At 44.6% G+C, this 23934-nt stretch overlaps 1 protein-coding gene across 5 annotated transcripts in view; it reads right to left on the bottom strand.

The window, feature by feature from the left end:
- USP37 (ubiquitin specific peptidase 37) overlaps window positions 1–23934 on the bottom strand; it is a 539331-nt gene that overhangs the window by 358717 nt on the left and 156680 nt on the right. For all 5 annotated transcript variants that reach the window (XM_029605048.1, XM_029605049.1, XM_029605047.1 and 2 more), the window contains one exon: window positions 2653–2737. In XM_029605048.1, the coding sequence (XP_029460908.1) occupies window positions 2653–2737 (85 nt within the window). The remainder of the gene's footprint in view (window positions 1–2652; window positions 2738–23934) is intronic.

Below are 23934 nucleotides of genomic sequence, written 5' to 3'. Positions count from 1 at the left end.
CAGTCACCTACATTCCTAATGATCAAATCACTCACTACAACAGCGGCTCTTACCCCTCCCACTCTTGGGCACATGGCCCTAGACAGCCATCCTTGGTGATATTAACTTGTTTTGTTAGTTTTGCTCTGTTAGCAATTAACTACATTTTGACTATTGTACATCGTTCTGCTTTATAAATCTAAGAGGCGATCCATTAAAAATGAATAAACATAAAACATCAGCTGGAGGGCAGGTCCATTACAGGATCACTTCATGCTTCACCAAGGTGATGGTCTCCTTCCACATGACCTTGCTCTTTCAAAGCAGCACAAGGGCTGCTTGACTGTTCCACTATGTCCCTGAAAGTCTTCTCTATATACCTCTCTGTCTCCCTCCAAATCTGCTACTCTGACCTCCAGAGAGCGGACTCACTAAACTGAGACAGGAGCTCTTTGCAGTGGGTGTACACATACAATCTCTCACCAGCAGATAAATAATCATACATGTGGTACTTGGTGCAAAAGACTGGCTAGCCCCCAATTTGCTGCTGGACTTCTGTCTGCATCTTATTTTTATTCAATTCCTAAAATTTTAAAAGCTGTTTTGATTAAGTATGTCTCTCAATTTAAAGGTTTTTAAATTATTTGGTGTCTTTTAAATTGATAACTAAATGAACAATCTTAGTTTATGAATGACAAGCCCTGGACCATTGTATTTACTTGGTCACAGTCTGGACCAAGACAGCGGAAGCAGAATTCATGTCCATCAGCAATGGACATTTTCTTGCCATACCCACAATTTTAAACCGATTTACTGTGGCTTTTTTGTTAAAAGACATTCTAATGAAAAAAATCTTTTTTTTTTTTGTTTTTGAAAAGGTAGCACTGAAAAGTGCTGTTTAAGGGTTGTTGAAGCAATTTTCTAAGAAAAACAGAGAGAAGAGGTAAATGTAGTGTTAGTGCTTGGACGAAAAAAAAAGACTAAGGCGGCTCATGAGGCAATGCCCAAGCGGAAATTCCTGTACAAATTCAGTAGAGCAAAAGCTCTACTAGCTTTAACAGGACCCTTCAGTGCTGCTGGATGATATAGCCCACTTGTTATGGCTAATTCAGCCCTGCTTATCGACAGAAAAGCCACTGTTCATGTAAAACCAAGAAATGGCCACACATTCAACGGTTCGCTTTGCATGATTCAGTCTTACACTGAGGAAACAGTCAATGAGGAAGAATTAATTCAAGTGCTACATACCCTTCTCAAGTATTTCTACTAAGTACAAGTGATTTAAGTATAATTCAATGCTCTTTTTTCACTTTAACAGGCACAAAAGGATTTAAATTTGTACAAGTTTAAAAAATGCAGGTAATTTTATATTTTAAGTAGGGATGTGAATCTTTTTTGACGATTTAAAATATCGTCCGATATTTTTTAAATCGTCAATAATCGTTAAAGAGTGCGATACAATAGAAATTCCCCCGATTTATCGTGAAAAAATCGTTAATCGGGTTGGTGTCCACTAACGGGAGTTATTTGGGGGGAGGGTGGGAAAACCGGCACAGCAAAACAATCCCAAAACCCACCCCGACCCTTTAAAACTAATCCCTTACCTACCCCCACCCTCCCAAACCCCCCCAAAACTTTTTACATGTACCTGGTGGTCCAGTGGAAGCCCCGGGACCGATCTCCCACTCTCGGGCCGTCGGCTGCCACTAATAAAAATGGCGCCGATGACCCGATAAAAAAAAAAAACCCACCCTGACCCTTTAAAACTGACCCCTTAGCTTCCCCCACCCTCCCGAACCCCCCAAAAACTTTTTACAAATACCTGGTGATCTAGCGGAAGTCCCGGGAGTGATCTCCTGGTCTCGGCCCGTCAGCTGCGCTAATAAAAATGGCGCCGATGGCCCTTTGCCCTTACCATGTGACAGGGTATCCGTGCCATTGGCCGGCCCCTGTCACATGGTAGGAGCACTGGATGGCCGGTGCCATTTTTAAAGATGGCGCCGGGAGATCGCTCACGGGACTTCCGCTAGATCACCAGGTATTTGTAGAAAGTTTTGGGGGGGGTTCGGGAGGGTGGGGGAAGCTAAGGGGGTCAGTTTTAAAGGGTCGGGGTGGGTTTTTTTGTTTATCGGCTCAGGCGCAGCCGATAAACAAAAATGCAATCGGGCCTCACTAAAAAAAATTAACGATGTGAATCGGAATTGGAACCGATTCCGGTTCACATCTCTAATTTTAAGATGCATTTGTCCATTAAGTACAATTCTTTACTTTTTTTTGACCTGGCAGTTTCCCTTGGACTTCCAGCTCATTCAAAACTGAGGCTAGGATTTTGTGCCATGAGCCTTCATTTGCAACTACCCATGGACTATTTCCCTTTATTTTATATTCCCTCCCAGTCATTGCAGTGATTGCCCTTAGTTGAGGATCATGCACCAGGGCTCCTTTCAGAACACTGCAATCATGAACCCCAAATCTGGCCACTAGAAGTTGCTGTAGTGTGATGACCAATTCCTAGAGTCCTGGCTGACCCGACCCAAGCAACAGAAGAAATGAGCCAAAATCCAAACCCAGAGACCACCACATAGTAATGAATAGCACTGCCACTGAGACATTGAGCTGGCCCGACTCCAATTCTTGTCTGTACAAACACATATGTTAGAGCTATATGCTTACCTATCAAGGTACGAATTCCCAGCAGAGTAATCCTTGGAAGACGACCTGCTGCTATAAAAGGAGGAAGACTGGAGTGGCAAAACCCCTTGAAAAGCATTAGAAATAAAGGGAAAATCAGTCTTAAATGTGATGTGACAAAATCATAGACAATACATTAAAGACAACAAGAAATGTAAAAAATATGGAACCACAGAGAAGTAGCTTTCCACAGCATGCAACAGAAACTTCAAATACTATTCATAGCTAGCTCAAATACAGCCAATTTACTCACACTAAAGCTAAGTGTGAGTAAAGAAATTATTAAGAAAATTGAGGACACCCAACACAGAAGAAGAGGACCAGAAGTTTCATCTGCATACTGCTCCCAGAATCCCCTGAGAGAGGACTCCAGAGGTCACAGCAAGCAATCTAGGTTTCAAACTTCACAGCTCCAGCTTCCAGAGGCCCCGCACATTTTGCAGTAGAAGAGGACCGGAAGCACGCGCCACTAGGCGCACAAATCTCAAACCTCTCAATCCTTTGAGTGAAGAACAAATTAATGGTGGTTGAAGAGCATTGTTAAGCTAAGTTTTGAAAATTCTTGGACTTAAAGTTTGGAGAGAGGCCAGGATTTATCTTGTCAGTGAGGTAAATCTGTTGATGATTAGCAACATCAGTTTTGTTCTTAGATTAAGGTATTTTAAACATTTGTGGGGGTGAGGCTTTCGGGAGAAATGGGACCAGCAAAATAAGGGGAGATAGAAATTCTGTCCAAGCTACCTGAGTCGGGAAGGCTGCTTTAAGAAACATGTGGATTCTAGATTGTTTTTGTAGCTAGATCTAAAGGGGAGGGAACAATCCCTTCCCCCTTAAACCTAACTTTACAGTGGATTAAAAAAAGCACCCAATAAGTCAGTCAGGGATAATTTTGTTTGCTAATAACTTCAACTGTTAAAAGCCCTCTCACCCTCCCTTCTACCCCAGAGCTCTCTCTTCTAATACTCTCTAGGGTACAAAATTACAGTTATTGGTAACAAGGTATATTTCAAATCTATATCACATTAAAAGAGCTCCACATCAAAACAAATTAACAAAATTAATGTTAGTCAATGTAACAACTGTGGAGTCTGTCTTAAGGCAGATCATAAGAAAATTATTCCTTACCTGCTAATTTTCGTTCCTGTAGTACCATGGATCAGTCCAGACAGTGGGTTATATCCCCCGACCAGCAGATGGAGTCAGAACAGAGTTTGAGAGCGTCAGCATATAGAGTAGTGCACCCTCTGCTGGAGCTCAGTATTACGCATAGCAAAGCCCAAAAGCAAAACACAACATTTTGGATTCAGAACCGTTCCCAAAAAGGAACAGAGAAAGATATAAGTAAACAAACGGTCAATGGGACCAGCAACAGTCAACTTGTGAGGAGCTGTGAACAGTAACAATAATCAGAGACAAACAGAATGAAAGATACCTGGAAGAATCCGAGCAGGACCTAATGAAACCCCTAGTGGTGGGCGTCTGGACTGATCCATGGTACTACAGGAACGAAAATTAGCAGGTAAGGAATAATTTTCTTTTCCCTGTACGTACCTGGATTAGTCCAGACAGTGGGATGTACCCAAGCTTCCCTAAACCGGGTGGGGTCCTGCGAGACCTGCTCGGAGAACTTTATCGCCAAAAGAACCTGTGCACTGAGGCGCCAGGTGTAGTCTGTAATGTCTGGAAAAAATATGCAACGACTTCCATGTCGCCGCACGGCAGATTTCCTGGGACGAAACGGAACGAGATTCCGCCCAGGACACCGCTTGGGATCGCGTGGAATGAGCCGAGACGCTGCGAGGCGGCACCCGCCCCGCCGTAATGTAAGCCGATGAGATGGCGTCCTTTATCCAGCGATAGTCGTCTTGGATGCCTGAGAACCTCTCCTCGGTCCTGACCAGAGGACAAACAAATGATCGGATACCCGGAAGTCATTGGTAACCTCCAGGTAACGGAGCAGTACACGCTTGACGTCCAGGAGCCGGAGAGACCGCTGGAAGCTCCACCGTTTGATTGACGTGGAAGGCCGAGACCACCTTTGGTAGGAAGGATGGCACCGTACGAAGGGAAACCCCGGAGTCGGAGAAACGCAGATAAGGGTCCCGGCAGGACAAGGCTTGAAGTTCTGAGATCCGGCGAGCAGAAGAGATGGCTACCAGGAAAACCGTCTTGAGGGTCAGGTCCTTGAAGAAATAGGACTAAGCAATAATACAATTAAATGGTTCAAATCATACCTAAATAACAGATACTTCCAAGTACTGATCAAAGATACAATGTCAAATAAAATAGAACTTCAAACAGGAGTCCCACAAGGGTCGGCCCTATCCGCCACACTATTTAACATTGGATTGGCCTGGATTGGCCACTGTTGGAAGCAGGATGCTGGGCTTGATGGACCCTTGGTCTGACCCAGTATGGCATTTTCTTCTTCTTATGTTTTTACATGCTGCCACTATGCCACCTAGTAGCTAGACTGGGCATAATGCACTATATATACACTGATGATATTCAATTAATTCTTCCCATTGACAATACAATCGAAAAAACTCTGCACCTAGCCAATATGTATTTAGATATTATCAAACAGCTTCTCAACCAAATGGAGTTAGTTATTAATATAGAGAAAACAGAATTCCTACATCTAGAAATAAAAAATCTAGAAATCATCCAAAATCCTAACACACTCAAAAACACCAAAAGATTGAACTAGCTGAAAAAGTACGCAACCTAGGAGCGATAATTGACACTGAACTGAATATGAAACATATATCTTTCAAAATAAGAGAAGGTTACAACAAACTTATGACTCTTAGGAGATTAAAACCCATGCTAACAACAAACAACTTTCGATCGGTGCTACAAGCATTAATCTTTGCAAGCACTGACTATTGTAATGCCCTACTCCTGGGTTTTACCATACACAACAATTAGACCACTCCCGATACTGCAAAACACAGCGGCGAGAATTCTGACTGGAAAAAGTAGAAGGGACCATATCACTGACACCCTAATTGAACTACACTGGCTACCCATTGAACAGAGAATACAATAAAAATCACTATGTAGCATACACAAATTAATCCATATCGAAAAAACAGAATGGCTAAACACTGCACTGAAAGTACACTTCCCCAACAGGAACCTGAGAGCCGCAGACAAGGCTTTATGTATTTATTTATTTATTTATTTATTTAAGAACTCTTCTATACCTTAGTTGAGTTAGATAACCATCACAACGGTTTACAAAAAGGCACGATAATGAAAAATATGAGTGGTATAGATTACAAATTAACATGTGCCATCGTGGAGCGGTAACAAATTAATATAAAAAAACCCTATGTGTTGTACGTTAAGCTTGTTTGTTAGGAACATATTAGGCGGATTTAATTTAATATTAAAATGCATTTGTATGTTACAAGTACTAACTTCTAGTTTGGTGCGTCCTTATCATTCAACTGTTTTTTTCCTTATCTTTATCTTTGTAAAAAGCTTGTTTAAATAGCCAGGTTTTCAGATTGGTTTTGAATATTTTCAGATTTCTCTGCAGCCGTATTTCAAGAGGCATGGTGTTCCATAGCACAGGTCAGCCAGTGACAGTGCTCTTTCCCTTACTTGCTTGAGGCGTGCTAATTTGACAGAGGGGACAGTTAGTAAAGCGTTATTAGCAGATCTCAGGTTTCTTTGCGGGACGTGTATGCGCAGTGCAGTGTTAAGCCAGTCTGCTTTTTCATCGTGTATTAATTTATGAATTATACAAAGTGACATATTGTATTCTTTGTTCAAGTGGAAGCCAGTGTAGATCAGCAAGTGTTCCTGTAATGTGGTCATTCTTTTTTTTGCCAGTCAAAATTCTAGCGGCTGAATTTTGTAATATTTCTATTGGCCGAATCGTGGATTGTGGTAATCCTAAAAGTAGGGAGTTACAATAATCTGTGCTTGCGAATATCATTGCCTGTAGAACTCTGCGAAAATTGTTTAGCGTTAGAGGTTTTAGTCTTCTCAGAATCAGTTTTGCATATCCTTCTTTTATTTTCAGTGAGATGTGTTGTTCCATGTTTAGCTCAGGGTCAATTACTCCTAGATTTCGTACTTTTATTGCTAACTCAATGGTTTGAGTATTTTTGATAGTGGATGTTGGTTTATATGATGTATGTTTTTACGTTCAAGGTGTAAGAATTCTGTTTTGTTGATGTTTATAACCAGTTCCATCTGATTTAAGAGCTGTTGATTATTTCAAGATACATAATGGCAAGTTTCATTGTTTCTTCGATAGTGTTTACAATAGGTAGCAGTAGCTGTATATCATCTGCGCATATGTAATGTATGATTCAGAGACCTGCTAGTAGGTGACATACTGGGAGTAGATAAATGTTGAAAAGTGTTGCTGACAGGGCTGATCCCTGTGGGACACCGGTTTGCAGTTTGATTTTGTCTGAAAGTATATTTTTGATTTGAACTTGAAAACATCTATTGTTTAAGTATGACTCAAACCATTTTATTGGTTTGTTAGTGAGTCTATTTCTTTCAGCCTATTGAGTAGTATTTTGTGATTTACTGTGTCAGATGCTGCAGAGAGATCTAATAGCACCAGAATGTAGTGTGTTCCTGTATCGAAACCTCTTAAGATAGTATCTGATAGGGTTAAGAGCAAAGTTTCAGTACTGTAGTGTTTGCGAAAACCATGTTGTGTTGGATTTAATATGTTGTTACTTTCAATGTGGTTTGACAACTGTTTTTGTACTGTTTTTTTCAATTAGCTTGACTAATAGGGGTAAATTGGAGACTGGTCTATAGTTGTTAAGACTTAGGGGGTCGAGGTTCCTTTTCTTAATGATTGGTTTGATTATGGCACCTTTCAAGGTATCAGGCATTACTCCTTCTTCTAGTGAGAGGTTGATGATCTTAGTGTTGGGGTTATTGTGTTGGCTAGTTTTTTTAGTTCTGTAACGGGAATGGTGTCTATTACGTGTGTAGCAGGGTTCAATTGATTTAACATTTTTTCAACTTCAACCTGTGATCCCATTACTAACTATTCCCTCCGTTAAAACTGCAAGACTAGCTCAAGTAAGGGATAGAGCCCTATCATTAGCAGGGCCTACATTATGGAACACCATGCCATCAGAAATCAGACTGCAAAAAGACATCAAACTATTCAAAAAGAGCCTAAAAACATGGCTATTTAAACAAGCATACCACAAAGAGAATGAAGAATAGAATCCAAAGAATTGTAGAAAGCGATGTGTTTGTGCTTTGACACAACACCCCCTAACTCATGAGTGTTTTTACTTTTAAGCAGTAACAGATAACATGTAAATTATTAATAATTTTGAACCGACCTGATAAACCTAAACACACAACCTCACCTAGCATCTTATAGCTATTATGAAACTCTGTACCATACCTTACAGGCACCTGTCTAGATGTTAAAATAACAGTTAAACAACATTATTTTAAGTGCCATATTGTTAACCGTTGTGACTGCTTCTAGCTTAACGACAGTATAGAAAAGAGTTTAAATAAAAATAAATGGGTCTTGTAGATCTAGAGAGCAAAGCCAATCTCCCTTTTGAAGAAGCGGGAGTAGGGAGCCCAAGGTTACCATTCTGAACTTTTCCTTTTGCGGATGTTTGTTTAAGGCTCGAAGATCCAAGATTGGTGGAATACCTCCTGATTTTTTCGGTATTAGGAAATATCGAGAATAGAATCCTTTTCGCCGCTGTACAGTGGGCGCTGGTTCTATGGCATTGGATCGGAGGAGGGTTGTTAGTTCCTCCTCCAGAAGCAGTGAGCGGTCGGTTAAACCTCACCCCGGACAAGGTGGGGAGTCCGATGGCACCGAAAGAAAGTTGCGATGGTAACCTTGAGACACTACCGAGAGAATCCATTGATCTGTAGTATCTGTGCACCATGTATTGGTGAAATGGCACAAGCTGTCGCCCACTGGCAGAGGTGGAAGTTGACATTGGCTCTCTAGCAGGGAGTTAAAAACCAGAAGCCGGGCCGGGCTGCAGAGCTGGTTTGGTTTTTTGAGGTCTGGATTGACAGGCTTGACCTTTCTGGTATGGCCTGGCTGGGCGAGAGCGAGATGGGGGAAGATAATAACTACCAGCTTTATAGGTTATCCTCTTGGCCTCTCTTCTGAACAATAGTTTAGAAGAAGAGGGAAAATCAGAGGGTACAGCAGAGAGCTGACGCAGTGTCTCGTGGTGGTCCTTGAGGTGTGTGACAGTCTCCTGTATCTTATTTCCGAATAAATTATCGCCTGTACAGGGGAGGTCAGCCAATCTCTCCTGAACTTCTGGCCATAAATCTGATGACTTGAGTCATGCCCATCTCCTGGCACTTATTCCAGCTGCAGACACTCTAGAAGCGGTGTCAAAGATGTCATATGCAGCTCAGACCTCGTGCTTTCCGGCATCGAGGCCCTTCTTGAGGATGGTGTTGAGCTGGTCCTGAAACTCTTCTGGAAGGGATTCAGAAAAGTCTTGCAGCAGCTTGAAGAGGTTTCTTGTGTACTGCGTCATGTATAGCTGGTAGGCTGCTATACGTGAAATTAGCATGGAGCCATGGAACACCCTATGTCCCAAGGCGTCAAGAAATCTCTGTTCTTTCCCAGGAGGTGTAGAAGAATGAGGCCAAGGTCTTCTTGCCTTCTTCTGAGCAGACTCCACTACTATGGAATGGTGAGACAGCTGGGTCTTTTGGAACCCAGGAGCTGCTTGAACCAAGTAGGTGACATCTGTTTAATTTTATTTATTTCCTGATTTTTCTATACCGATGTTGGTATAAACCTTCACACCGGTTTCCGGTTCACTGGTGGTACAGTGCCTGGATGTTCCCAGGTACGCTGTAGAAGTTCAAGGAGGATTTCGTGAACTGAAATAGACATAACCTCCTTGGGGGCATCCACAAATTGGAGGACTTCAAGCATTTTGTGCCTGGAGTCTTCTTCTGTTTGAAGCTTAAAAGGAATGGTTTCTGACATTTTCTTTATAAAGCTGATGAAAGACAGATCCTCTGGAGGGGAGCATCTTCTATCATCAGGAGGAGATGGCTCAGAGGGGATGTCATCAGTGTCCTGAGGGTCTAAGGTATCATCATCCCAGGGCTGGTATGGTTGATTCACCAGCTTCTGGTGGGCCTCCTGATGGAAGGAAGAGTCCTATTCCCGTTGGATCAGGTCATGGAACCGATGGCATTGGAAGAGGCACCGATAAGGGTCGACGCGGCACCGACGACGCGGGAGGCACCTCGGCGACTTCGGTGGACAAACCCCCGATGGCCCTGGAACCGGGTCTGGCATCGATGATTCGTCATCCTCCGATGACAGGGGAATCTGTGTTTTCGAAGGCATTGGTGGAAGTGCGTCGATGAGCATATCCAGCCTGTCCAGTAATGGAGCCAGCACCACAGGCATCGGATCCGTGTCGGAGATCGGAGTCTGTGCCGGTGCCGATAGAGGTGGGAGTCCTTGAAGTGCTTGGATGACTGCCTCTGGAACCATCCGGGTCAATTCCTCACGGAAAGCTGGTGTTTGAAAGACCAGTTCCGGAGTCGGAGGCTGCACAGGCGTCGCCGGAGGGTCCACCAGTGAGAGTGGAGTCTCGGCTCCCAGCACCACTAAAGGTGGGAAACGTCTCAGTGTCTCGGGCATGGAGGATGATGGGGGCTCCTCTGTGCAGGCCTTCTTCCTTGGTAGCTCTGTCGATGCCGACATCGAGGCTTTCCCTGGAGCAGCAGACTGATCCTTCTGATGTCAATGTTTTTCCCAATTTTCGGCCCGGTCTTTCTCCGGTGCAGAAGACGAAGAGGTGGACATCGTCAAAAGGGATCCAGCCGACAGAGAACCCCCGGTGTCCGGCTGGTGCCGAGAAGTTGAAGGCGACGGAGCAGATGACATCGAGGTTTTCGATGGAGTAGGCTGCTTAGTTTGGAATAGAAACTCCATTTTCTCTGAGTTGGCCCGGCGGCCTTTGGGCACAGCTGGTACACATCGTGACGTCTTGGTTAGCCCCCAAACATAGGACAAATACCTTATGCGGGTCCGTGATTGACATCCTCCTTGGACAATCGGGGCACCATCGAAAATCTGTCACCATGCTTAAGGAAAATTTTAACCACGGTGCGGTCGATGGCCATCGGGCCTCAAAGAAGAACCGTTGGTAACCAACTGCAAAAACAAGGTAAAGCCTTACCTAACATTAGTGGGTGTTGATGGTCAATAGGAGGACCCCGGATGGGGTGAAATTTGTCAAAATGTTTAGAAAAAATTCCGTGAGGAAATTCCTGTCAGGAATGTTAGCAAGAGCTCCTTAAACCACGTGGCTACTGCTGCGTGGAAAAAAAAAAAAAAAGAGACTGAAGGGGGACCCCTGCTGGATGCAGGGTTGTTGGCATACTGGGCATGCTCAGTTTGCCAAGTCAAAGTTCTAGAAGCTTTAACAAAAGTGTTCCGTGATGGTGTCACCCATATCTGAGGACTACCATCCTGCTTGTCCTGGGAGAAAGCTATGAGCACAAATGCTAGTAGTTTGGGCAATAAAATTCCAGATCTGCAAGATCTAATGGTGGAGGGAGACTTCAATATTGTTGCTATCATGGAAATATGGTTCAGTGAGTCTCATGAATGGGATACAGCCATACTAGACTATAACTCTATCAGAAAGGATAGAGATGACAAAAATGGGGGAGGAGTAGCTCTTTATGTCAAAACAATATCTGAGCAACTGAAATGGAGGAGGTGTAAAAAAAGGACGAAGCACTATAAGCAGTCTTAAAAAGAGATGACAGCAGTTCCATTTATAGGTGTGGTCTACAGGTATCTAAATCAGTCAGAAGAACTGAATAGAGATCTGGCTTAAAACTGTTAAAAGGTGGGAAGGAAGGGAGAAATGTTGCTCATTGAAGTTTTTAATCTGCTGGATGTGGACTGGAGTATCCTTGCTGCAGAATCTGCAAGAAGTAAACAGTTGTAGATTCACTTCAAAGGGTTATGCTCAGACAAATGGTAATGGAACCCACAAGGGGAGGACCGCTATAGGATCTGCTACTCACAAATGGAGACAATGTCTGGGCACTAGTGACCATCAGACTGTATGGTTTGATACAACAGCCAGATGTGAGGGACGTCACTCAAAAATCAAGATACTGGATTTCAAAAACACAGACTTTGGTAAAATGGCAGCATACCTCAAGGAGGAGCTAGAAAGCTGTGAGGAAATGAGTGACTTGCAACAATAGACCAAATTAAAAGGAACTGTAAAAAAAAACAAAAAACAAAACCTACTGACATTTATGTAAAAAACATGTAACGGATACTTCAGTTCCGTTACCAGTAAGCCCTGGGTATTCCGGATAGTGTTAGTGCAGTACAGGTTAGTGAAGAAGGGAAGGAACCATTCAAATGCAGGCCCTCCTTTTGAGGGAACTGGAATGGCCAGCCCTTTGAAAGGTTTTATAGCAGCACTCCACAAAGGGCTCTGGGGGCAGTGTGAGTTGATTACGAAATTAGTAGAGGTGTTTGGAGTTTTCCTGTTTTGGATTTTTGGGCCTGCTCCAAGGGCTCCAGCAAACCCTGCTGGGAGTATGTGTTGGGTCAAGGATCTTCATTTCCTATCCACTCGCTGGTGGGGAAGGCCTGCTTCCCAGAACAACTTTGAACTTTTGAAGGGATTTTAATTTGTAGAAAATCTGATGAAACCCTGTGCACCACCTAGGCTCAGGGCACCCTATATCAAGGACTGATCAGATTAGGGAAAAACCTGCTCCTCTACTCCCTCAGAGAAAACGAAGGAGGTGATTACTCGATGCCAGGATCTTCTGGTGCTCATATCAGTTTGGTAAAGAAAAGTTTTATAAAAAGATATGGGAGGAAGTTTTTGCTGTCCTTCTTCCTGCCCATCAGAAGAACAACCCAAGCTGCTGTTCCAACCTAGATCCCTCCAATTAGCGATTAACCTGAACCAAAAGAATACCGAAACCCAGCTAAGTGTGAGTAAAGGAATAATTAAGAAAATTGAGAACACCCAACACAGAAGAGGACCAGAAGTTTCATCTGCATACTGCTCCCAGAATCCCCTGGGAGAGGACTCCAGAGGTCATAGCAAGCAATCCAGGTTTCAAACTCCACAGCACCAGCTTCCAGAGGTCCCGCACATTTTGTAGTAGAAGAGGACCGGAAGCGCGCGCCACTAGGCGCACAAATCTCAAACCTCTCAATCCTTTGAGTGAAGAACAAATTAATGGTGGTTGAAGAGCATTGTTAAGCTAAGTTTTGAAAATTCATGGACTTAAAGTTTGGAGAGAGGTTTAATAGTGGGATATATTCTTTGGAGTTGAGTGTTTCTGCGATAAGCAGCAAGCTGGAGAGAGTTAATTCTAGTGTCTGTCTTTCCCTCCCTCCCACCCCTAGCTCAACCCTTGATTTTTAGGCAAGAGACACTTTCTCAGTAAAAATCTATCAAGCTCTAATTCATAGTATTGCACCAGCTCTTATTGAGAATTCCCTTGTAGTCACTAGCAGTTTAGTGAATACACCTATAAATTTAAAGTACTCTAATTCCTATTCTCTTAGCAGCCTAAACTTAACCAGGAACTCAACAAAATTAAGATGAAGGCAGCAGTCCAGCAGCAAGAGGTCACATGTATGATTTTTTACCTGCCTGTGAGAAATCGTATGTGTGCACCCGGTGCAAAGAGCTCCTGGCCTCAGAGAACGAGTCTGATCTTTGGAGCCTAAAGTGGCAGACCTGGAGTTGCTGAGGCAGACAGAGGTACACTGATTAGTCCTTCAGGGACATAGTAGCCAAGTCCCAAATCCAGTCTGGCAGCCTCAGAGTAGAAAGGTCTCCCAATTGGAAGCCATTACCCTGGTGTAGCAGGAAGTGATCCTGTAGCAAGGACCTGCTCTCCAGGTAATGTGTTGTCCTCTCACACTGAGGACAAGTCTTCCAAGGCTACTGCCCAGAACATAAGGGTTAGATCAGCTATCATAGTTGGTGATTCGATTATTAGAAATGTAGATTGCTGGGTGGCTGGTGGACATGAGAACCGCCTGGTAACTTGCCTGCCTGGTGCGAAGGTGGCAGACCTCACACGTCACCTAGTTAGATTATAGATATTGCTGGGGAGGATCTGGCTGTCGTGGTACATGTGGGCACCAACGACATAGGAAAATGAGAGGAGGGAGATTTTGGAAGCCAAATTTAGGACTTTAGATAGAAAGCTGAAATCCAGAACCTCCAGGGTAGCATTCTCTGAAATGCTCCCTGTTCCATGTGCAGGACCCCAGAGGCAGACAGAGCTCCGGAGTCTCAATTCATGGATGAGACAATGGTGCAGGGAAAAAGGATTCAGTTTTCTAAAGAACCGCACAACCTTTTGGGGAAGGAGGGAGACTTTTCCGGAAAGACATGCTCCACCTTAACCAGAATGGAACCAGGCTGCTGGCACTAACTTTCAAAAAGGAAATAGAGCAGCTTTTAAACTAGAACAAGGGGGAAAGTCAACAGTCACTCAGCAGTGCATGGTTCGGAGGAATGAATCTTTGAAGGATACTAATGAAATAGGAGAGTTAGGGCATTTCAACTGAGAGGTTCCAATAAAAACAAAAGTAGCCCGTGTGCCTATAAGTAATCACCTGAGCTAAAGAATTCCAAATTATCCATATCAACTGAAAAGAAGGTTGCTAATATAAACAAAAAACACACTTTGAAATGTCTGATTGCCAGTGCCAGAAGTCTAAGATATAAGATGGGAGAGTTAGAATGTATAGCAGTGAATGATGAGATAGACATAACTGGCATCTCAAAGACCTGGTGGAAGGAGGATAACCAATGGGACAGTGTTATATTAGGGTAGAAATTATACCGCAGTGATAGGGAGGGTCAACTTGGTGGGAGTGTGGCACTTTAGGTCTGGGAAGGTATAGAGTACAACAGGATAAAGATCATACAAGAGACTAAATGCTCAATAGAATCTATATGGATAGAAATCCCATGTGCGTTGGGTAAGAGTATAGTGTTAGGAGTATACTATCGTCCACCTGGCCAAAATGAACAGACAGATGATGAAATGCTAAGAGAGATTAGAAAAGCTAACCAATTTAGCAGTGCAGTAATAATGGGAGATTTCAATTACCCCAATACTGAATGGGTAAACATAACATCAGTTCATGCTAAGAGACAAAATTCCTGAATGCAATAAACAACTGCTTCATGGAGCAATTGGTTCAGGAACCAATGAGAGAGGGAGCTATTTTAGATTTAATTCTTAGTGGAAAGCAGGATTTGGTGAGAGAGGTAACAGTTGTGGGACAACTTGGCAAAAGTGATCAAAACATGATCAAATTTGAACTAATAAGAACATAAGAAATTGCCATGCTGGGTCAGACCAAGGGTCCCTCAAGCCCAGCATCCTGTTTCCAACAGAGGCCAAAACCAGGCCACAAGAACCTGGCAATTACCCAAACACTAAGAAGATCCCTTGCTACTGATGCAATTAATAGCAGTGGCTATTCCCTAAGTAAACTTAATTAATAGCCATTAATGGACTTCTCCTCCAAGAACTTACTCAAACCTTTTTTTGAACCCAGCTACACTAACTGCACTAACCACATCCTCTGGCAACAAATTCCAGAGTTTAATTGTGCGTTGAGTGAAAAAGAATTTTCTCCGATTAGTCTTAAATGTGCTACTTGCTAACTTCATGGAGTGCCCCCTAGTCTTTCTCTATTATCTGAAAGAGTAAATAACCGATTCACATCTACCCATTCTAGACCTCTCATGATCTTAAAGACCTCTATCATATCCCCCCTCAGCCGTCTCTTCTCCAAGTTGAACAGCCCTAACACCTCTTCAGCCTTTCCTCATAGGGGAGCTGTTCCATCCCCTTTATCATTTTGGTTGCGCTTCTCTGTACCTTCTCCATCGTAGCTATATCTTTTTTGAGATGCGGCGACCAGAAATTGTACACAGTATTCAAGGTGCGGTCTCACCATGGAGCGATAAAGAGGCATTATGACATTTTCCGTTTTATTAACCATTCCCTTCCTAATAATTCCTAACATTCTGTTTGCTTTTTTGACTGCCGCAGCACACTGAATTGACGATTTCAATGTGTTATCCACTATGATTAGATTAGATTAGAACCCTGCCCAATCAAGTTTAGATCTAAATTGAAGACCTGGCTATTCCATCAAGCCTACCCTGACTAATCCTTCTTCCCCTGTGAACCCAATTCCGCCATTGTATCCCGATCTACTCATCGCACTTTATAAAGATTATGCCTCTTCGGTTAGAGTTAAGTTTTTACCAGTTGCCGTTGTTGCATTTATTGCACTTGTTGTTGATTTTTGACTTATTTAACTAGTTCACAACTCTGTATTTCTTGACTTTCTCAGTTTGTTATATCCCCTCCCACTCCCTGTTATAATGTAGTTTCCTCGCTTTTGTTAATATGTAAACCGGCATGATGTGCCTATCTAATGCCGGTATATAAAAGTTATTAAATAAATAAATAAATATGAAGCCCAGATCTCTTTCTTGATTAGTAGCACCTAATATGGAACCTAACATCATGCAACTATAGCATGGGTTGTTTTTCCCTATATGCATCACCTTGCACTTATCCACATTAAATTTCATCTGCCATTTCAATGCCCAATTTTCCAGTCTCACAATTTATCACAATCTTCCTGCAATTTATCACAATCTGCTCGTGATTTAACTACTCTGAACAATTTTGTATCATCTGCAAATTTGATAACCTCACTCGTCATATTTCTTTCCAGATCATTTATAAATATATTGAAAAGTAAGGGTCCCAATACAGATCCCTGAGGCACTCCACTGCCTACTCCCTTCCACTGAGAAAATTGTCCATTTAATCTTATTCTGTTTCCTGTCTTTTAGCCAGTTTGCAATCCACGAAAGGACATCGCCACCTATCCCCTGATTTTTTACTTTTCCTAGAAGCCTCTCATGAGGAACCTTGTCAAACGCCTTCTGAAAATCCAAGTATACTATATCTACCGGTTTACCCTTATCCACATGTTATTAACTCCTTCAAAAAAGTGAAGCAGATTTGTGAGGCAAGACTTGCCCTGGGTAAAGCCATGCTGACTTTGTTCCATTAAACCATGTCTTTCTATATGTTCTGTGATTTTGATGTTTAGAACACTTTCCACTATTTTTCCTGGCACTGAAGTCAGGCTAACCGGTCTGTAGTTTCCCAGATCGCCCCTGGAGTCCTTTTTAAATATTGGGGTTACATTTGCTATCCTCCAGTCTTCAGGTACAATGGATGATTTTAATGATAGGTTACAAATTTTTACTAATAGGTCTGAAATTTCATTTTTTAGTTCCTTCAGAACTCTGGGGTGTATACCATCCGGTCCAGGTGATTTACTACTCTTCAGTTTGTCAATCAGGCCTACCACATCTTCTAGGTTCACCGTGATTTGATTCAGTCCATCTGAATCATTACCCATGAAAACCTTCTCCATTACGGGTACCTCCCCAACATCCTCTTCAGTAAACACCGAAGCAAAGAAATGATTTATTCTTTCCGCGATGGCCTTATCTTCTCTAAGTGCCCCTTTAACCCCTCGATCATCTAACGGTCCAACTGACTCCCTCACAGGCTTTCTGATTCGGATATATTTAAAAAAGTTTTTACTGTGAGTTTTTGCCTCTACAGCCAACTTCTTTTCAAATTCTCTCTTAGCCTGTCTCATCAATGTCTTACATTTAACTTGCCAATGTTTATGCTTTATCCTATTTTCTTCTGTTGGATCCTTCTTCCAATTTTTGAATGAAGATCTTTTGGCTAAAATAGCTTCTTTCACCTCCCCTTTTAACCATTCCGGTAATCGTTTTGCCTTCTTTCCACCTTTCTTAATGTGTGGAATACATCTGGACTGTGCTTCTAGAATGGTATTTTTTTTTAACAATGACCACGCCTCGAACATTTTTTACTTTTGTAGCTGCTCCTTTCAGTTTTTTCTAACAATTTTTCTCATTTTATCAAAGCTTCCCTTTTGAAAGTTTAGCACGAGAGCCTTGGATTTGCACACTGTTCCTTTTCCAGTCATTAAATCAAATTTGATCATATTATGATCACTATTGCCAAGCGGCCCCACCACCGTTACGTCTCTCACCAAGTCCTGTGCTCCACTGAGAATTAGATCTAAAATTGCTCCCTCTCTCGTCGGTTCCTGAACCAATTGTTCCATAAAGCTATCATTTATTCCATCCAGGAACGTTATCTCTCTAGCGTGACCAGATGATACATTTACCCAGTCTATATTGGGGTAATTGAAGTCTCCCATTATTACTGCACTACCAATTTGGTTAGCTTCCATAATTTCTCTTAGCATTTCACTGTCCGTCTCACCATCTTGACCAGTTGGACGGTAGTATACCCCTATCACTATAGTCTTCCCCGACACACAAGGGATTTCTACCCATAAAGATTCAATTTTGTATTTAGTCTCATGCAGGATGTTTATCCTGTTGGACTCTATGCCATCCCGGACATAAAGCGCCACACCTCTTCCCGAGTGCTCCTCTCTGTCATTGCGATATAATTTGTACACCGGTATAGCATTGTCCCATTGGTTATCCTCTTTCCACCATGTCTCTGAGATGCCAATTAAGTCTATGTCATCATTTACTGCTATACATTCTAATTCTCCCATCTTACTTCTTAGACTTCTGGCATTAGCATACAAACATTTCAAAGTTTGTTTTTGTTTGTATTTTCATTCTGCTTTTTAATTGATAGGGATAAGTTAGAATTTTTTAGCTCAGGGTCATAATCAGCTGATAAGAGGCGATCCGAGAGATAGCAAGTGTTGCTTACATGTAGCAGGTGTTCTCACAGGACAGCAGGATGTTAGTCCTCACATATGGGTGACATCACCAGGATGGAGCCCAATCACGGAAAACTTCTGTCAAAGTTTCCTGAACTTTGACTGGCCCCTACTGGGCATGCCCAGCATGGCACTAACCCTGCAGCCAGCAGGGGTCCCCCTTCAGTCTTATTTGATAGCTACAGGCAGTGCCGAAAAAATAAAACAACAAAACGTTACGAACCCAACACTGCGGGGCGGCGGGCGGGTTTCGTGAGGACTAACATCCTGTTGTCCTGTGAGAACACCTGTTACAGGTAAGCAACACTTGCTTTCTCACAGGACAAGCAGGATGGTAGTCCTCACATAAGGGTGAGTACAGAGCTGAGGATGTCCGAACATGCACCAAATGTACCCAAAGGCGTGCAACAGGCACAACAACTGGGGTGGAATTTGGTAGAGGGCATCCTGAACCCACCGGGCAGGCGGAAGGGTGCTGGTATGTCACGTTGGAAATAGGTTACGCAGCACAGATTGGCCGAAGATGGAATCCTGTCTTCCGGCTTTGTCCAAGCCATAGTGGGCTGCGAAAGTGTGGAGAGAGCTCCAGGTGGCAGCCCTGCAAATGTCAGGAAGGGGCACCGATCGTAGGTGTGCTACTGAAGTCGCCATGGCCCTCACAGAGTGTGCTTTAACACGGTCTTGGAAAGGAATGCCTGCTTGCTGATAGCAAAAGGATATGCAGTCCGCCAACCAGGAGGAGAGAGTCTGCTTACCTACAGGTTGCCCTAGTTTGTTGGGATGGAAAGAGATGAATAACTGAGTGCTCTTCCTGTGGGCAACTGTACTGTCTAGGTAGAACGCTAGAGCCCGTTTACTGTCGAGGGTATGCAGAGCCTGTTCCCCTGGGTTGGAGTGGGGCCTGGGAAAGAAGATAGGTAGTATGATGGATTGATTAATGTGAAACTCCGAAACTACCTTAGGCAAAAACTTAGGATGAGTGCGGAGTACCGCCCAGTCCTGCAGGAGTTTAGTGTAAGGCGGATAGATAACTAGGGCCTGTAACTCACTAACCCTGCGAGCTGAAGTGATAGCCAAAAGGAAAATCACTTTCCATGTGAGATATTTTAGGTCACAGGAGTGAAGAGGTTCGAAGGGTGGTTTCATGAGCCACCCGAGAACCAGGTTAAGGTCCCAAGAAGGGGCAGGAGGACATAAAGGTGGCTTGATATGGAGCAAGCCTTTCAGAAAACGAGTTACGAGGGGTTGTACTGATATAGGGACATCCTTGACACCTTTATGGAAGGCGGCTACCGCACTGACATGCATTCTGAAGAAGAGGTCTTTAGACCTGATTCCAATAAATGCCAGAGATAGTCCAAAAACCTTGGGATTGGACAGGAAAAGGATCAAGGGATTGCGAAGAACACCATGATGTATACCTTTTCCATTTTTAGGAATAAGACTTTCTTGTGGAAGGCTTCCATGAAGCAATCAGGACACGAGAAACCGAATCTGAAATGTTAAGTGGTTGAAGGATTAACCTTTCAACATCCATGCCGTCAGGGACAAGGCCTGAAGATTGGGATGGCGTAGACATCAGTCGTTCTGAGTGATCAGAAGCGGGTGCGTTCCCAAGGGAATATGCCTGCGGATGGAGAGATCCTGGAGTATGGGAAACCACACTTGGCGTGGCCAGTGAGGTGCTATCAGGATCATGGTTCCCTTGTCCTGACGGAGCTTCACGAGAGTCTTCGAGAGAAGAGGAAGTGGAGGGAATGCATAAAGCAAACCGGCTGCCCATGAGAGGGAGAATGCATCTCTGGGCTGAGAGAGCTCGCTCCAAATGAGGGAGCAGTAATTGTCCACTTTGTGGTTCTGAGGGGACGCAAAGAGGTCTATTTGGGGATAACCCCATTGCTGAAAGAGACACGACTCAGTTTGTCTGCCAAGACATTGTGCACTCCCGGCAAATAGGTGGCCCTGAGGTACATCGAGTGGGAGAGCGCTTCTGCCCAAATCTGCGCAGCTTCCTGACACAGAAGGAAGGAGCCTGTGCCTCCCTGCTTGTTGATGTACCACATGGCCACCTGGTTGTCCATCTGAATCAGGATGACGTGATTTGATAGGCAATCCTGAAAAGCTCTGAGAGCATATTGCATTGCTCGAAGCTCCAGGAAATTTATCTGGTGTTTGGCTTCCTCTGGAGACCAAGATCCTTGTGTCTGTAGATCGTTCACATGAGCTCCCCATCAGAGGTTGGAAGCGTCAGTGGTGAGAATAAGTTGAGGATCTGGTAGGTGAAAGGGCAGTCCCTGGAGGAGTTTGTTCTGATCTTTCCACCAGGCGAGAGACAGACGGAGTGCATCGGTGATGTGGACAATGGTTGACAGAGGCTGAGTCGCTTGAATCCATTGTGACCTCAGAGTCCAATGCATGACTCATGGCCAGGCAGGCCATTGGTGTGAGATGGACTGAGGACGCCATGTGCCCGAGAAGGACAAGGAATTGCCGAGCTGTTGCTGTATACTGAGACTGCAACTGGTGAGCGAGGGACACGAGGGTTTGCACTCGTTGCTGAGGTAGAAAGGCTTTTGCCTGTAAGGTGTCCAAGTCTGCCCCAATGAACGACAAGGTTTGAGATGGGACTAAATAGGATTTCTCGTAATTGACGAGAAATCCTAGAGAAATTAGAGTGTGTAGGATCAAAACCAGGGATGATAGAGCGGTCTGCTGGGTTGGGGCCCTGTTTAACCAGTCGTCTAGATAGGGGTAGTCGTGAACACCTTCTTTCCTGAGAAAGGCTGCGACAACTACGAGACATTTGGTAAAGACTCGTGGTGCCGATGCTAGGCCGAATGGAAGCACCTGGTATTGATAGTGCCTTGGGCCTACTAAAAACCGGAGGTACTTGCGATGAGCTGGAGCTATCGCAATGTGGGTGTATGCATCCTGGAGGTCCAGACAGCAGAGCCAGTCTCCTCTTTGTAGAAGAGGTAGAAGCGATCCCAAGGTTACCATCTTTAACTTTTCCCGCTGGAGGTACTTGTTGAGGGCACGTAGGTCCAGAATTGGTCAAAGCCCCCCGGATTTTTTGGGGATCAAAAAAGCACCGGGAGTAGAACCCTAGGCCTTGTTGCAAAAGAGGGACGGGTTCTACTACTCTTAACTGGAGAAGAAGGGAAACCTCCTGCTCCAGAAGGACAGAGTGGTCGGTAACTCTCCACGCTTGAAGAGGTGGTGATTCCGGTGGAAGAGCAAGAAAGTTCAGGTGGTAACCCTAAGCAATGATTGCTAGCACCCATTGGTCGGTTGTGATTGATTGTTCCACTTTCACGGCCTGTGGCAATCGACCTCCCACTGGTATGCCTGGCAGAGGAATCAGGCTGCTGCTATCCAAGCGAAAGTCAAAAACCTGAAGCAGGCCCCGGCTGGGGAACTGCTTGTGGCTTTTGCTTCCGGGGCTGGCGAGGCTGAGATTTTTGATAAGGCCTCGTAACTCGGGACCTTGTAGATGGAAGATAGTACTTCCTTGGGCGGAAGAATGACTTCTTAGAGTCCTTCTTGAAGGGCTGTCTAGAAGGGAAGTCAGGAGGTATCGATGAGAGCTGTTTGAGGGACTCATGACGGTCCTTTAATTCAGCCACTATTTGCTGAATCTGTTCACTTAACAGATTATCTCCTATACAGGGCAGATCAGAGAGCCTGTCTTGTACTTCTGGGCGAAGGTCAGAAGACTTGAGCCAGGCCCAGCGTCTTGCCGAAATGGCAGTTGCAGACACTCTAGTGGAGGGGTTGAAGATATCGTAAGCTGTTCTTATCTCATGCTTTCCTGCTTCAAACCCCTTGTTGACAAGGATTTGAAGATGTTCTTGGAATTGGTCAGGCAGGGTTTCAGAGAAGTCCTGTATTTGCTTGAAAATGACCCTGTTGTATTGGGTCATGTACAGTTGGTAAGAAGCAATTCTGGAGATGAGCATGGCCCCTTGGAACACTCGTCGACCAATATTGTCTAGGAACTTGTGTTCCTTGACAGGAGGGGTAGAGGAGTGAGGCTTCGTCCTTTTTGCTTTCTTTTGAACTGATTCTACCACAACTGAGTGGTGGTCAAGCTGAGATTTTTGAAAGCCAGGGGCTGACGGTACTAGATAGGTAGTGTCAGCCTTTCTGTGTACTGGGGCAATGGATCCAGGATTTTCCCAGTTCTTTTTGAGGAGGTCAAGAAGAACTTGATGAATGGGAATAGAAGTGATCACTTTAGGGGCATCCAGGAACTGGAGAAGCTCCATCATCTGGTGCCTATCATCTTGCTCCGTCTGAAGCTGAAAAGGGACCAATTCCGACATTTCCTTCACAAAATTAATGAAAGAGAGGTCCTCTGGAGGAGAACGCTTTCTACTTTCAGTAGGAGAGGAAGGTGAAGGTAAGTCATCGGTGTCTGTGGAAGTATCATCACCCCAGGTGTCATAAGGATCAGCAGGCTGACCTGTAGGACGAGAAGGGGATTGGATACCCGAAGGGCCCGGCTGAGGCTCCGAGAAAATCGAAGGAATCGCCGGGGGCACCGTGGACGCCCTGGGGGGTATCGGTGCCGGCATTGAAGGCGCCGATGTGCGTATTGCCCCCGATGAATGAATCGGTGGCGAGGGACGACATGGCATCGATGGCTGAGGCAATACCCCCGAAGGAGGAATGCGGAACGGTGTTTCTCCTCCCGATGAAGCTGTCATCGGGGAGCGCACCAGAGCCATCGGAGACCCGGGAATCACCGGTGGAAGGGCAGTCATGAGCGCCTCCATCCGGGATAGCAGCGATGCCAGCGCTGCTGGAAATCGGGTCGGTGACCGGTTCCACTCTCGGTGCCGGTGTCTGTGCCGGAGGAACCTGGAGTCGTTGCATCGCCTTGTCAATGGCCTCCTGGACCAGCCAGTCCAGTTCTTCCTGGAGACCTGGGGCAATCAGCCCCGGCTCCGTGACGGAAGAGGGAGGCTGAGGCACAGTCGGCGGGACCACATTTACAGGCGGAATCGCGACTCCCAAACCCCGATCGGGTGAGGGTGGCCTTGATGTCCTGGTCGCAGGAGTGGTCGGTGCCGTTCCTGGACGGGGCTTCTTCGATGGTGGCTCGGACGGTGGCGAGGTCGATGATTTCGCTCCCTCGATCCCCTCGATCTTGAGGGGGAGAAACGGGAGTCTATGGCCGTGAAGACGTCGATCGGTCACCGGACAGTGGTCGATGCTGGTGCAACTTCGACAGTGCCGGTTCCGATGACGTCGATGCGATAGATGGCGTCAGGGTATGAGCACGGAAAAGGAGTCCCATCTTCTCCATTCTGGCTTTGCGACCTTTTGGTGTCATGAGGGCACATTTGGTGCAAGTCAGGACATCATGCTCATGGCCTAAACACATTACA

This window comes from Rhinatrema bivittatum, chromosome 6, assembly GCF_901001135.1.
Source record: "Rhinatrema bivittatum chromosome 6, aRhiBiv1.1, whole genome shotgun sequence".
Lineage (NCBI taxonomy): Eukaryota > Metazoa > Chordata > Amphibia > Gymnophiona > Rhinatrematidae > Rhinatrema > Rhinatrema bivittatum.
This window is presented reverse-complemented; position numbering and strand designations above follow the sequence as displayed.